This window comes from Alosa sapidissima, chromosome 4 (assembly GCF_018492685.1).
Source record: "Alosa sapidissima isolate fAloSap1 chromosome 4, fAloSap1.pri, whole genome shotgun sequence".
Taxonomy (NCBI): domain Eukaryota; kingdom Metazoa; phylum Chordata; class Actinopteri; order Clupeiformes; family Clupeidae; genus Alosa; species Alosa sapidissima.
The window spans coordinates 11,490,990-11,505,429 of record NC_055960.1 but is presented as its reverse complement, the minus strand read 5'-3'; the positions used below and the strand labels follow the sequence as shown (position 1 = coordinate 11,505,429).

Genomic DNA, 14,440 nt, shown 5'->3' with positions numbered 1-14,440 from the left:
TGCATAGTATACCTTTAATATACTGTATACTCCTTCACTGGTCATTGGTACATAGCCATCTTCTAGAGACTACACCTGGGGCCGAATTCACAAAACCATCCAAAGAAAAAAAATACTTTCTAAGTGCTGCTTTCATCTTTAGTCTTACTGTATGTACAGTACACACCGCCCCCGACTTGATCTTCCAAAGAAGCTCTGGTCGCCCTGTCAAGGACCCTTGTCAAAAAAGTAAAAAAAGCTCTGACGTGACAGCATTTTACGTTCGATCATTTTCTATCTTAATACTTTATTCTTTTCGATTTGGTTGCTGGTCGTTGGTCGCTGAACCGCGTCATAGCTCATTACCATAAAGTTGACTGACTTTCAACGTTCTGCTTGACGCTCAAGTCACTCAAGACGCCCAAAACGCGACGCCGATAGATTTGCCGCGTCTGGCAGCTGAGAGAAGCCGGCTTCCATTGAAAATGAATGACTTCCTGAATCTTTGGAAGTCGGCGGCGATGTGTACGTACAGTTAGGGTGGGATCACAGGAGAGTTGTGAGTACAGGCAAATGTGGTCTTAGAGGAAGGCATGTTCTTGTGATCAATGCTCTTCTAGTCCACAATGTTAAAACACACACACACACCCACACACACACACACACACACACACACGCATATAAGAAATGACCTGCATAAACCCATTTCTGACTAGATATTCTGCAGTCTTACTCAAGTCCAGTGCTGTATTCATGATGATGAATGTTTATTGTGGCATTTGTTTTATTCCTATCAAGAGTGCATCAGCATTGTATTACTTCCTGTGAGACCATTCGGAGGAACAAAATTGGAATTTAATTAAGCAAACGGATGCCTGAGTGAGTATCACTTTACTTTAATTACCTCGTAGACGTTTAATTTTAGAGCTCTCCATCTACTTCATCTAGTTTGGTTTTCACTAATCAGTCTAAGTCACATAATCACATAGCTCTAAATCATGATGCAAACTTGACATTTGCCTCAGGAAGAGTTTTACAGAAAAAATGCCTTTCATGACATGCAAGGTCGCTTTACAAATATAGACAAACAAATATGATTTATAAAACATTAAAATGACAGTAATATCACAACAAATGCAGTAACAATTTATACAACATTAGAATGACAGTAATGTAATATTTACAACTAATGTAGAATGAATATGTTAGTCTAAAGAGATACGGTTTTAGATGGCTTAAAAATAAAAGGCCTAAAAGGTTGGTCTTTCTGAAATGAACACCAAGGTTTGTGCATTACCAGCTGCCTGGGGCTAAAATGGGCCTGTTATTGCGTTGGGCTAACAATAGGGCTAAGGGTCATCCTAATAGAATTGGAACAGTAACAGTAGAGACAGGTGGTGTAAATGACATGCAGCAGACAACGACAAAAAGTTCAACTACACACACAAAAGCTACATTGAGGATCAGTCATTTTGCTTTTCAATGAGCTCGAGTAGCGAGAAGAGGAGCAATCTGTCACAGTGGAGAGAGTGTGAGGAGGCGGAGGTAATCGCCAGTGGGTGGCGGGAATCTCGGGTATCGGGGAAGATTTAAGACTCCAAGGGTGACTTCAGACGCAAACCAGTCTCACGGCATAATCAAATGCAATTAAAACCAAGACCTCAAAGAAAACAAAAAAAAAAACACCTCAGGCCACAGTAGACAAGCACAGGAAAGTGGAGATGTGCATCATAGTAAAGAAGAATCAAGAGGAGGTGGAATTAAATTGGAGGTTGGTTTAGCCAAATACTGTATGTATATTACCAAATCTCCTTCTAAATCTGCAAGGAGAAGGATAGAGAAACAAAAAGCTGTAAAGAGATCTACATCTACAAAGAGATTGGGAGAAAGGAAGAGAGACATATGAGGAGGAAGAGAAGCAGTAGAGAAGAAGAGTCAAAGAGTCTCTCCTTCTCTCTCTCTTAGGAAGGAGGAGGTGGAAAGGAACCTCTCCTGTTGCCGGGAGACATGCGGTAATTAAGGAATCCTCCCGTAGCTCAGCTTCCCAGAGCGACACGGTGGAGGGGTGAGAGACGAGATGGGCCTCTGCGCCATGCTGCGCTGCACTGCGCTCTGTTTGGTTAAGGGAACCGAGGAGAACATCTGTGTTGATAGAAGCTAAAGTGTGTATTTGTGCATGTGTGAACAGATTGACTCCCAAGCTGAGAGTGTATCCAGTCGCACCCGGTCGTTCGCACATGCGTGACCAGACGACCAAAACGGTTGGCCTTGTTTTCTCACTCTGTCTAATGCATCATTCTAATTAACCCAAACATCCCGTTCACAAGTGAATGCATATCTCTTTCGCTTGCTTGGATATGTATTTGAATATGTATGTCTTACTGTTTTGCAAAAATGAAACAGCTGATGAAAAAAACTCCCATGTGTAACAGGGGTGACATTGAGACAGAAGTACTGGAGCACGCACCATGCAAACTAGGGACTAAGCGTTGTGTCCCATGAGGACGTGAACAGCACATGCCTGACCAAATCCAATCAGACGACGCCACACACGCACACACACACACACACAAACACCACACACAAACACCACACACAAACACCACACACACACACACACACACACACACACACACACACACACACACACACACACACACAAACACCACACACACACACACACACACAAACACCACACACACACAAACACAAACACCACACACACACACACACACACACACACACACACACACACACACCACACACACACAAACACCACACACACACACACACACATACACACACACACACACACACTCACACATACACACTCACACACACATACACACTCACACACACACACACCCCGCCATCAGTCACTTTCAAAGGGCACGCGTGAGAGTGCAGCAAGCGGAGCGGCAGCACGCCATCACTCTCCCCCTGATTAAAACAGTAATTCTAATCCGGAAAACTCCTTCTCGCCACGGAGTGCCGTCTGTGGTGGAGAGATCGAGGCCACTTTGATGTATATGTTGTAGGGGCGGCCAGTGATGAAGGTGGCCAATTTAGCATTAGCCCCTTTGCTATACAGTGATGATGTCCAGTGTCCTTGGGATTCCGTCTGGCCTTAAGAGACGTATATGGAGAAGGGCTTAACTGAAACTGCAGCTGGGTTTATCCCAGTTTTGATTCAACACATATAATTACATTCTCTATTTCTGGACTTGCTAGAGGGCTAAATCAAATGTGCACCTGTCATTGATGTTTAAATTAAAATGCACACATACAGCCTGAGAAGTATAAGCACACACTGTATCCCCCTCTCTCTCGCTCAGTCAGCTGTTGAATGTTAATCAATCTGCTGCTTTTCACACTAGAAGCGTTATGAAGCGTTACTCAGTAAGATACTAGAAGCACTATGAAGCGTTACTCAGTAAGATACTAGAAGCACTATGAAGCATTACTCATTAAGATACTAGAAGCATTATGAAGTGTTAGTAAGACACACACACACACACACACACACACACACACACACAGAGACACACACACTGAGTAACACCATTATGGAAAATGAGAGAAATATAGATATGAATATCTCTCTCATCTATGAGCAAGCAAGCCTGCCATGTTTAAAGTGACACCTCTCCCAGTGATGCATGTCTGCTGAGTGGGCAAAAACATGACACGTAATGGCCATTCTCTGCTGCAGGGCCTCTGCCATCAATCAGACGCTGAATTCATCAGCGTCCAGTTCAGCATCGGTTGTTTAACATCGGCGACAGACACAGCCATCTATCAGCACATCGATTTCCCATGATGCAGGTGCCAGCTCTCTTCTCTCCCCTTCTCTTCTCCTTGCCCTCGTCTGTCCATCCATCTCCACCCTTCACCCACCACCTTCACCAACGACCCTTTACCCTTCAGCCAGGCTGGCACAACACTGCCAGGCACTGTGCCAGCCTAACACCTCCACACCCCTCTTCTTCCACCTCTTCTTCCTCCGGCTCCAGCTGGTCGTGGCTGCCACCTGCCATGCAGTGAGGGGCAGTGCTAGTGGGGGAATAAAAGAGCACCCCCTGCAGCACCGCTGCATCATTTCTGCTGCCTAGCTGGTGAGGCGAGGCCCTCGCAAATGCAAAGGTCAATGACTTGATTCAGTGGAAATCCAGGCCTTGATTAATCTGTCCAGTTACTATGCAGTCTCATATTTCACATCTGTTAAAAGCTCCTTCTGTAAATGCATACTTAACCTGCACATAAGCCTCACACAAATTACACGGTACATGTATTTACACATATTTGCATTTATGTTAATGAATTGGTCTGCAACTTAATTCTGGGCTTAAGAAATTTCAGCAGCCTTTGAAATAATATCTCTGAATATTCATGAAGAAAAGAAAGGAATGCGCTGCAATCATTATTACAGTAATTCCCCCTGTATTTGCAACATTGTGTATAAACCACAGGACAGTGTTTTAAGCAAATAAAAAAATAAAACCATGTATTAACCGCAACAGTGCCCAATGACCCAATGAATCAGAATCAGATTGTGATTTAATCATAAAGAAGAATGAAGAAACTAAATATATTCCCATGTATATTAACTTCAAAGCTAGAAAAAAATGCGCAAATCAATGTATAAACCTTGGTTAATAGTCAATAAATTACAGTATCTTCTTCCAATCGTCATTATCTTCTTCTGTATTTGGCCAAGTGCACCAGTAAATGCCTTGCATGTTTAGTCTGAGGGGTTTGACACACTGTTCAGTAAAAGGCCCTAAATAAAGGGGTTTTATTTAGGCTAAGTGGTTGACACTGCAGGGCTTTGTTACTCTATTAGGTCATAGTAAACACAGATGCATTGTGTTTGTAAAACACCAAATGACTCACTTTGAGTAAGCACAGCAAATAACAACAGTAAATAAACCATCAGACTAAATGTTTGTCTGTAAATTAATTGAGGAGTTTATAAGGCTCTGAACCAATATCAATTATGATTCTTCAAACAGTGCCTGCATAGCGTGCCTGTTCAGTAAAACAGGATTCAGTCACAGAGGAAGAGGAAGAATTCTGGAGTGCAATGACTCTCTGTCTCTCTCTCTCTCACTCTCTCTCTCTCTTTCTTTCTCTCTCTCTCTCTCTCTCTTCACTCTCCATCCCTCTATATCTAAATCCATGAGGATAACAATTAGACACACATCTCCCAAATCTCCTGACAGACTCTGTTGGGAAAGTAAAACAGAAGGGAGGCCAAGGCATCACATCCAGCAGGGAGGCCCCTAAAATATAACCTTTCATAGTCGCCATAGTGACAGTGCCACACATTTTCCATCTCTGTGCATGTAGCTGTGGTAACCAGCAGCCTTTCATCACCCTATCTGAAGCAATATCTTAAAAAGTGAAAACACCGCCTTTACAGTTATGTGTCCAATCACTCTCTGATGGCTACTCTGATCTACTCTTCTGCACTTAAGCTCCGTGGCTGAAAAATATCCCAGATAAAAGGTCTTCTAGGTCTCCTAAATGTTTACAATAAAACCACATGTCAAGAGACATGCTTCCAGTTATGTTCCACAAACATACTGTCCTTGTACTTGCACTACCTCTGATAATAAAATATGGTAATAATAATAATAATAATAATAATAATAATAATAATAATAATAATTATAATAATAATAATAATAATAATAAACAGCATTACAAAAATGATGGAATACATGCATTCACACTCACAAGTGACATTCATATCCTAGCGCAATAGCTTACATTTTATAACATCTGCAGTGGAGCTGAACAAATATCATGTGCCAAGCTGTGCCTACTGGAGGTGTTAGCCCATTACAGTAGCATACCATATATACACAGGAGAGATGTTAAATTCCTAGTGCTATAGGTAGGGGATTTCACACAGTGGCCAATCAACAACCAAGCCTATTATATATGTAACTGTCATAAACAAAATCACTAACAAAGCAACCTTTATGGACAAAAAACTTCAGCAACAGAAAAGCCTTGGGGAGCATTTCACTGGAGTTATCAATGGCTTTCATTTCCATACCCCACAAGGCTCTATTTTTAGATTTACTCATAAACGTTCCATTAACATCAATGATAGGCATGGACCAAAAACAATTCCAAGTCATTCCAAATGCCACATTAATTGTATTAGTCCACAGTGGTCTGTTATGTTTTTATGACCAGACTCATTCATACGCTCGTGATCTCACTGTGCTGCCAAGCAAACTGCATATCTAGACTGCTGCTGCATTGCTAATAACAAAAGTGTGCAAAGAGGCATAGTAAGCTGACCAGCCATCTCTGAAAAAAAAAAAAGAAACACTCCACTCTTTTACTTCAAATCTAAAACTAAACTATCTATATGGCTTTTCCTTCTCACCAGTTACAGTCTCAATAGCAGGTACCAGGACGGAGGACTCCAAACATAATCCCAACACACACACACACACCTCTGTTCACCTGAGCTCCAGGCTTTAGGCCTGAACCTCCTTCCCCTGAGGGCACCTCCACTGTCCTGTACAGACGTCTCTCTAAACAGATGAAGTAATTGTGTGAGATTAGCTGGGTTGGGGGGGGGGAAATGCAATCTTTTGAAAAAGAATAAATCAATTGACTCAACTCACTGAATTCACGGCTAAACCAATTCCGTAATCTCCTTTGGGAAAGTAAGGAGCTTTTCGTCAACACATGCAGCCGGATTAAGCCTTCAGGATGCCTGGGCTTGGGATGCTGCGAGGCCAGCATGATGCGCGTGATTAAAGAGAAAATGTGCAGGTATCCCTCGGCACTTTATGTAATGTTAGATATCTGATGTAGAAATAAAAATATTTATGGTTCATTTTTACCCACAAAGTACAATTTCTGTTGAAATTAGTTGGCATAAGATTACAATATGATGCTAATGAGCCTGAGCAATGTGGTAGATTACATGATTGCCTTTAAACATGAAAACCAACAACTACCTTGTCCATGGCTGCACACAGACTAACAGAAGAATGCAGAATAAAACAATGCCACATGCCTACGTTTGTCCCTCCTGCCCCATTCAAGGTTGAGTGTGATTTATTTCTGTAGTGGACTTCATCCCCTTCCAAGTCCAAGGCCAAGTCCAAGTCTCTCTCTCTCCCGGAGCTTTTGCTGAGGGAGCAGATGCTGAAGCATAAACAGTGTGTGTGTGTGTGTGTGTGTGTGTGTGTGTGTGTGTGTGTGTGTGTGTGTGTGTGTGTGTACTAAAATTGACAGTTGCTGTGGGGCAGACCTGCTGTGGCGTGATCTTGACATTTTGTCTGGTTGGTACAACACTGTAACACTGTAAACTCGGGAGAGTGTGAATGAACTGAGTCGGAAATAAATCCTGGGCCGTGGTGGACGGATGGTGATAGGTTGCAGCTGGGCACAACACACAGACACACACACACACATCCACACACACGTGCACTTGCACACACACACACACACACACACACACACACACACTCTGTGTGTTTTTCTCTCTTTTTTCAACTGGAAATATTTTTTCTGTAAACAAACAAGAAGCACCTGCATGAACAAACATGACGTTTTACTAATGTGGCAATAGATAACTTCCAGACGTATCAAAAGTGTAACACGTGTAACACATACGGCACATGTCCAATCACTCTCTGATGACTGGGGTGGATTAAACACCAAAGTCTACTAGTCTGAAGCTTGATGGCTGAAAAGTATCCCACACAAAAGTTTTTTTCCCCTCTCAGGACTCTCTCAGATGTGTTTTGGAGTGATAAGCCACACGTGAAGATGAAGTCTGGACAAGTGCTTGATGTTCCACCACTGTACGTATTTACACTGTCTCTGATAATACAATATAGGTCTCTGAACCCCACTGGAAGTACTAGCATTGGATTCATATTGATTTAAATACAAAATAGCAAATACTACCCTAAGATGTCAATACTGAAACATGTTAAAATTGAATATAAATAAAATTGAATCAGGGGCATTGAGAAAACAACAAACAAAAAGCAACAATTATACAACTACCTTAAAAAAGTAAAAATAGATACGTGTATGCATACAAAACAACAACAAGCATCAAAGGTGTGCCTTGGTGTGCAGAGACATGGCACTACAAGGCACTGACGCTACTGCAAGGCTGTCCATGTGAACTCAGCCTTGGCCAAATCCAGTTTATTCTCTCATAATGCCTGGGTGAGCAGCTACGCAACACGAGCCCTGGAAGGAGGCGGTTATTGTAGCCTCTTAATGACCACAGAATGGCAGGATTGGCAGGGGTCAGTCACAAGTGCCTCATACCAGTGAGGATCCGCATCCCCAGAGCTATAGCCCCAGGCAGCGACTTTGCAATGCCCCCAAAGCCCTGTCACATAGCACGGACAGGATTGTATCTGATATAACATGCAGTGCATCTGTGAATATATTATCACGCGAAAGGCAAAGACAAATGCAACATGAATAGCACCAGAGGAGGTGCACATGCACTCACACAGATACAAACACACACACACACACACACACACACACATGCACACACACACAGACACACATGCACACACACTCACAGACACACACATGCACACACACTCACGGACACAGACACACACACATTCTCTGTGTCAGAGAGTGAATGTGACATAAAACATGCACACACCCCTCCCACACGTTAAACAGTATAAATATAACTCCAGGACTCCAGGGGGATAGGGATGGGTATGGGGGGCACAGCACTTAGGAGGGGAGGCAGTGGCTTCTTCAACAGTGAACATCACAACGCAGGCTTCATTGATCAAAACTGCCACAGGCGCGTCGTTCCTGGCACTAAGGGGAGAATTGGGAAGTGCCTTAAGATGGTGAGATGTTATAAAAAATTCCACAGAGGTAAAAATAGAAGCTTGCGAGCTAAAGTCGTCATACACAAACAGACACACACAGAGAAAGACAGATAGAAAGAGATAAAATCATTTGGATTCCCTGAGTGGGTATTCACTTTAAATTATTTGTAACAGCCTCTGATTGTACAGACAGTGGACAACTGGCTTTCAGGTTTGGACAGTTTTAGATCTCTGTCAATTTTACTTTCTCACCTCATTTCTGTTGTGCCTGTAGCTGAGCAATAACGACTACATTATACATAATATGCAATACAATTACACGGATTATATGTTGCATAATATTACCTTAGCAATCAAGCTATCAAAAGAAAGTGACACTTAAAGTCTAAGCCTTTTAGCAAAGAGACTCTCTTCCTTTTTCAACAGCCAACCACTATTCTTTTCAACCCCAGCCAAACCTGGCACTTTGTCAAGACACTTGAGGGCTTTTCATCTAACTTTAAAAAAACGTCTGTGGCTTAAACTTCTACAAAGGCAGTGGAAATCTACTTCAGCCTCTTCACAAGCCAAGATGATTAGCCACCATCTCCTTCATTATCTTCACAATGAACCGATGGGAGTCCTGTGCTAATGAGGTTACGGCTCAAAGCGAAAACTCTTCAACCGTCTTCATTGACGTCATTTGTTAACAGTCCCTCACAATGCAGCAGTCACTCTTAGAGGGGCATTATAGCCTTTAACCCTCCTAATATACATATATATACTTGAGCTGAGCAGCAACTAGCTAGCCTTTATGACATAACAAACGTTTTTGGGTTGACATTTGATGATTTGATGGCATGATACTGCATTTTCAGTTCCTCTGTCAATAGCCGAGGCTTTTTGTGTTTTTATGATACCTTTGTTGAGTGTATTAATGTTGTTGACATCTAGTACAAAGTCTCAAGTATTAGGCCTACTCTTTAGTTGCCAGTTCAACTGATACATGTAATATGAAGCCTAATGGATGAATTATGAAAAATATCCTACAACAAGAAAAGAAAAAACTGAATAAAGTTTAGATCAGGTGCCTCCTTGAAAACAGAGAAACAACTAAGGGTCATTCCCTGTCGAATCATACAAATATCCAGGAAACTGATTGCATCATCTTAGATTTTGCTCAAAGTTTGTCTACGTACTGTTTTAGGTCCCAAAACGATATCTTAAATATATCTTAAATATCTTTAAAATAATTATTCCTAGCCTGCCCATACTTTGTAGGATGGAAGACACACATATTCTCACTATGACTGGACCATTAAAAGTTTGTACTGCATGTCCATTGATTTTATAAAAGGCCTTGGATATCACAGACCACTGGCTATCGCAGAGTGATATTGGGAGTGATGGGAACTATAAAGTGTTTTTTGTACCCACATAACATCAATCAGTATTTTGTCTGCAAATACAATACTTTATTAATGCTGTGTCAATATTTGAGGTATTCACACCATATGAAATGCTTTTTCAGTCTTGCTCCTGAGGAATCTAACTTCCTGACAATCTATATCTAAGGTAAAACACTGATACTTTGTCCACACATTGAGCTAGTTACACATAGTTTTTTTTTTTTTGTAAAAACAAAAATGTTTCACATGCCTTAGTTTTGGGACTCATTCATGATATAGACGAGGTTTGAACAACATCTGAGACAGTGCAGCAACAACCTTATCTGATTTGACACAGAATGACTCAGAAGTAGGCAAGAGAGCCTAGCCTGACTAATTTCTCGTAGCCTGTCTACTTTCATCACAAGGTCCTGAATTTGAAGACTGGGCTATGGGAACACACAGTAAATATATGGACACACCTTCTTCATAAGTCCCTCTAAAGTGCCAGTACAGAAGTATCACTGAGAAAAAACATGAATAGTCCTCATGGGCACTCACAGGCTTTTACATTTCATCCTATCACTGCAATATCTAAGGAGCTCCCAAGGAGAGAGACAGAGAGAGAGAGAGAGATGCCATATCAGGCAGATATCTGCCACGCGCGCATTGCCTGTCAAAAACGTGATCACAGAATATTAAGGATCACTGGTATCCAGAGTGAATGCTCATGACTGAGATTATGAGATTATTTTTAGAGGAGGGAAGAAGATAGGAGAGTTGCACACACCTACACACACACACACACACGTACACACACTTACGTTCCCAGCACCTCTTTGAAGTCATAGAATTCCTTGATGTCCGAGGTCTTCTTTTTCCATGCATTTTCTTGCTCTCCCAAAGGCATCTTGCTGCTGCTCTTATCTACCACAGGACAATGGCAAAGGTGAAAAGGACATCAGAGCAGCAATATCAATCTTTGATTTCCTCTGGGGAATACAAGGTGCAGGGAACAAAAATCCTGCAGCACTGTTAAGCACGCAGCATAGACAAAATTAAGATGCTATCCAGAACTGCAGTATTTGGCTTTAAACACATCTGTACACAGCATAGGTTTATCAAGTGAGCATCTATACTGTAGAGTGAAGCTAACGTGCCATACATCAAAATGAAATTAAGTCTAACTTAACTCACTTAACTTATTTTCTGACAAGCACTTAAGATGATTAGCACAGGAAAAACAGAAGCGAGCGCACCTCATGAAATGACAAACTAATTCTTGAGGTGAACTTCCGACTATTAAGGTGACATCAAGGAAAAGCACCACACAATGAGGTTGAAAGTTGTAGATATTAACAGTAGAGGGAACAAATGAAAAACTCTTTGAGAAAATAAAATGAGTCATGGTGGATAGTGAGGATTGCTTAACATACACTGTATTGTGTGGCGGAAGTTGGCTGGCAACCATATGTTATCTTTGCATTAACATCACATTCCCTGGCCCTATCCCACTCCCAAAAACAACACTCAACTTCCCAAACATTCCCAAATATGTAGGCATGTCTGTGGGTGGTGCAGAAACATTGTTTGAGCCATAGCTGTTCCCTGTAAAAAAAGACTCTTTGTGTGTCTACACATTATGGGTAAACTCTCCATTGACACTCTCCCGTGACCTTCAAACACTTTTAAGCGATGCGTCCACAAGTGCCTCCCGCAGTCAGTCGGCTCTGTGCCACCATGGTCATCGAAAAGTAGCCTACGGACTTTGCAGGACGCAGTAAAACACTTTTAGACTCACTCTGTCCACAATCAATTTGGGAGTACAAGTACCAAGGGCATGGCTATATTGGATATATCGTGTATGTGTAAGATGAACACGCAGCATATCCTCTTGGTCCTCTGCAGCAGCAAAGTCTTCACTCAACACCACAACTAAGGACTGCCAGGTTTTCGTATACATCAATCCCCAGATTGAACTATTTTCTGTTACTTTTGCTCTTATTTGCCCACTGGTATTCTGGTATACCCAGACCCAAACTGAGATGCATATAAGAACAGGCGGGTGGAGCCAGGTCTTTCTGTATTTCACTTGGAACATCTGAAACCCACAACGCCTCTCTACTTGACGACTGGTGTGACTGATGTAGCCTATAGATCAAATAAATGCATCAGTTCTAACTCTGTGTGATCATTGTATAGTGATGTGACCTATTATCAAAAGAAAACTACTACTTTTATGTGTAACCATAGAGGGTACGACTAGAGACTTAATGTTGGCCTTCACTGCATGATATGACCTTCTGAACACCATTACATTTGATTAATGTCCCAATTAGTTCAATTCATTAGGGCTGCCAAGTAAATTTAGGCTTTACAGGAGGATATATTTTCTGGGGTTTATGGGAAGAGGAACTACTTGCAATATAAAACATCAAATAAAACTGTGTTGCAGATGTCATTGAACTATTATGTGTCTATTATGTGTATGTATCATTTTTCAATCTTAAGTGTGTATAGGACAAATACACAGTATAAAGGTGTGCCTAGGCCCACACACGTGCAACATGCAACATTATGCAGAGTGATTTATTTATCTTCTTTTAACTTATTTTTCATTTCACTTTTGAAACAGTGGGCTTGAACATACAGAGAACATTTTTTCTTCATCCCAGCCTAAAGTGATTCTCTACAAAATGACAGTACATCTGTCTTATGGGCCACTTCTACAAGTCAGGACACAAGAGCCCTGATCGCTCTACTAACGCACTCTACATTTCATTCGTTTGGTCACATAAAACGTGATTTTCAGCACATGCGATGATATAGTTACTCTGAAGTTCTAGTCAGGCAGAACATTCTGGTCTAGAAGGCATGCATTTCACCGCAATAAGGCAACACAATGCGATTGAGCGTAATTCATTTCTCAAGCAAGATTCGCATTAGAGCGCATTATGCGTGCGTGCGTGTGTGTGTGTGTGTGTGTGTGTGACAAGGCAATCCACCCCAGAATAAGAATATCTGAAAATGTTCTGAAAATGCATCTGTATCTGTCCTTGGTACAGTTATATGAAATAGGCTACATCTCGACACGTTTCGGGGGGGGGAAAAACGTGGACAAACATGTATTATGCGTCCACAATCTGCAAGGGTATGGTCAAAGCGCAACCTCAGAAAAACATTTCCAGAAAACTAAGAACATCTATGTGAATGACAGGGTGAATAGGCAAGATTTCAGCGACTTGGAGGCTACCGACCATATAAAATATCGGAATATATTTCAAGTATTGCAGTCTTGATCAAATGACAAATGAGTTGGTTACGCACAGCGTGTTATATTCTGTCCCAGCTTTAACGCAACGTTCAGAATCATTTCATTGTTCTAATGTATACCACTGCACGAGGAAATAAATACTTTTTACCTGTGTTGTTGGGAAAATACCTCCTGTCTTCGTTTATGTTTCCGCAATAATCCACTGCTCACCGGTCCGAACTGATATTCTGTGGCTAGACCTATCCTGACGTCAAGAAGCCACCGGAGGAGGTGGCTCTGTTCTGGTGGGCTTCAGTGCGCCTTCTTACATTCAGAAATGTGATAATTCTGCAATTAAAGCCTACCAAAACAACAAGCTATCGTTGCATTTTAACTACACACCTCTTCAAAAACTGTTTCATGCAGTCGTTTGAGGCTAATATTGTGCCAAAGATGGTTTAAGTCTGTAATTGCTGTGACGGTGCTATTCTTTTCTACAAGTAATACTGAGGGCGTCCTGATGCATTCCTTCTAATGCATAGATAGCAACCTATAGAAAAAAAAAACATATAACTGTGGCCTATGAGACTGGGATCAACTATCCCAGAGGTAGCCCATTGATAGGCTATTCCATGGATTTTTTCAAATAGCCTAAGCATTTTCTGCATTGTCCAGTGACTGTCCATCCAAACAAGATCTGTCAATTTAATACAAAGTGACAGTTAACTATTTTCTTTTATAAGCTACCTAATAGGCACAGCAATAATCACCATTTTGGCGATTACATGTTTTATATACATTTGCCAGCGAGTAAATAATATGGCATTTTTAACAGTGGATGAAAATACAAGATCAGTTGGGTAGCAAGTGGAAATGGGTAAGAGAAGGAGAGGAAGGACAGGAAGGAGAGGAAGAGTAAGATAGGTGGAAGAGGAAGAATTGTGTGAAGAGTCTGACATGCTCCATAATGATCGGCTCTATGCCTG

The 14,440-nt window shown here is 41.5% G+C and overlaps 1 protein-coding gene across 2 annotated transcripts in view; it reads right to left on the bottom strand.

Annotated features, from left to right (window-relative positions):
- Window positions 1-14,440, bottom strand: part of camk1a (calcium/calmodulin-dependent protein kinase Ia) — a 35,820-nt gene that overhangs the window by 20,924 nt on the left and 456 nt on the right. The window contains exons 1-2 of one of the 2 annotated variants that reach the window (XM_042089726.1): window positions 13,624-13,707; window positions 11,026-11,128 (exon numbers count right to left, since the gene is read on the bottom strand). In XM_042089726.1, the coding sequence (XP_041945660.1) occupies window positions 11,026-11,111 (86 nt within the window). In that variant the 5' untranslated portion in view covers window positions 11,112-11,128; window positions 13,624-13,707. Of the gene's footprint in view, window positions 1-11,025; window positions 11,129-13,623; window positions 13,708-14,440 lie in introns of those variants that run through there. The other variant, XM_042089725.1, reaches the window with a different exon arrangement.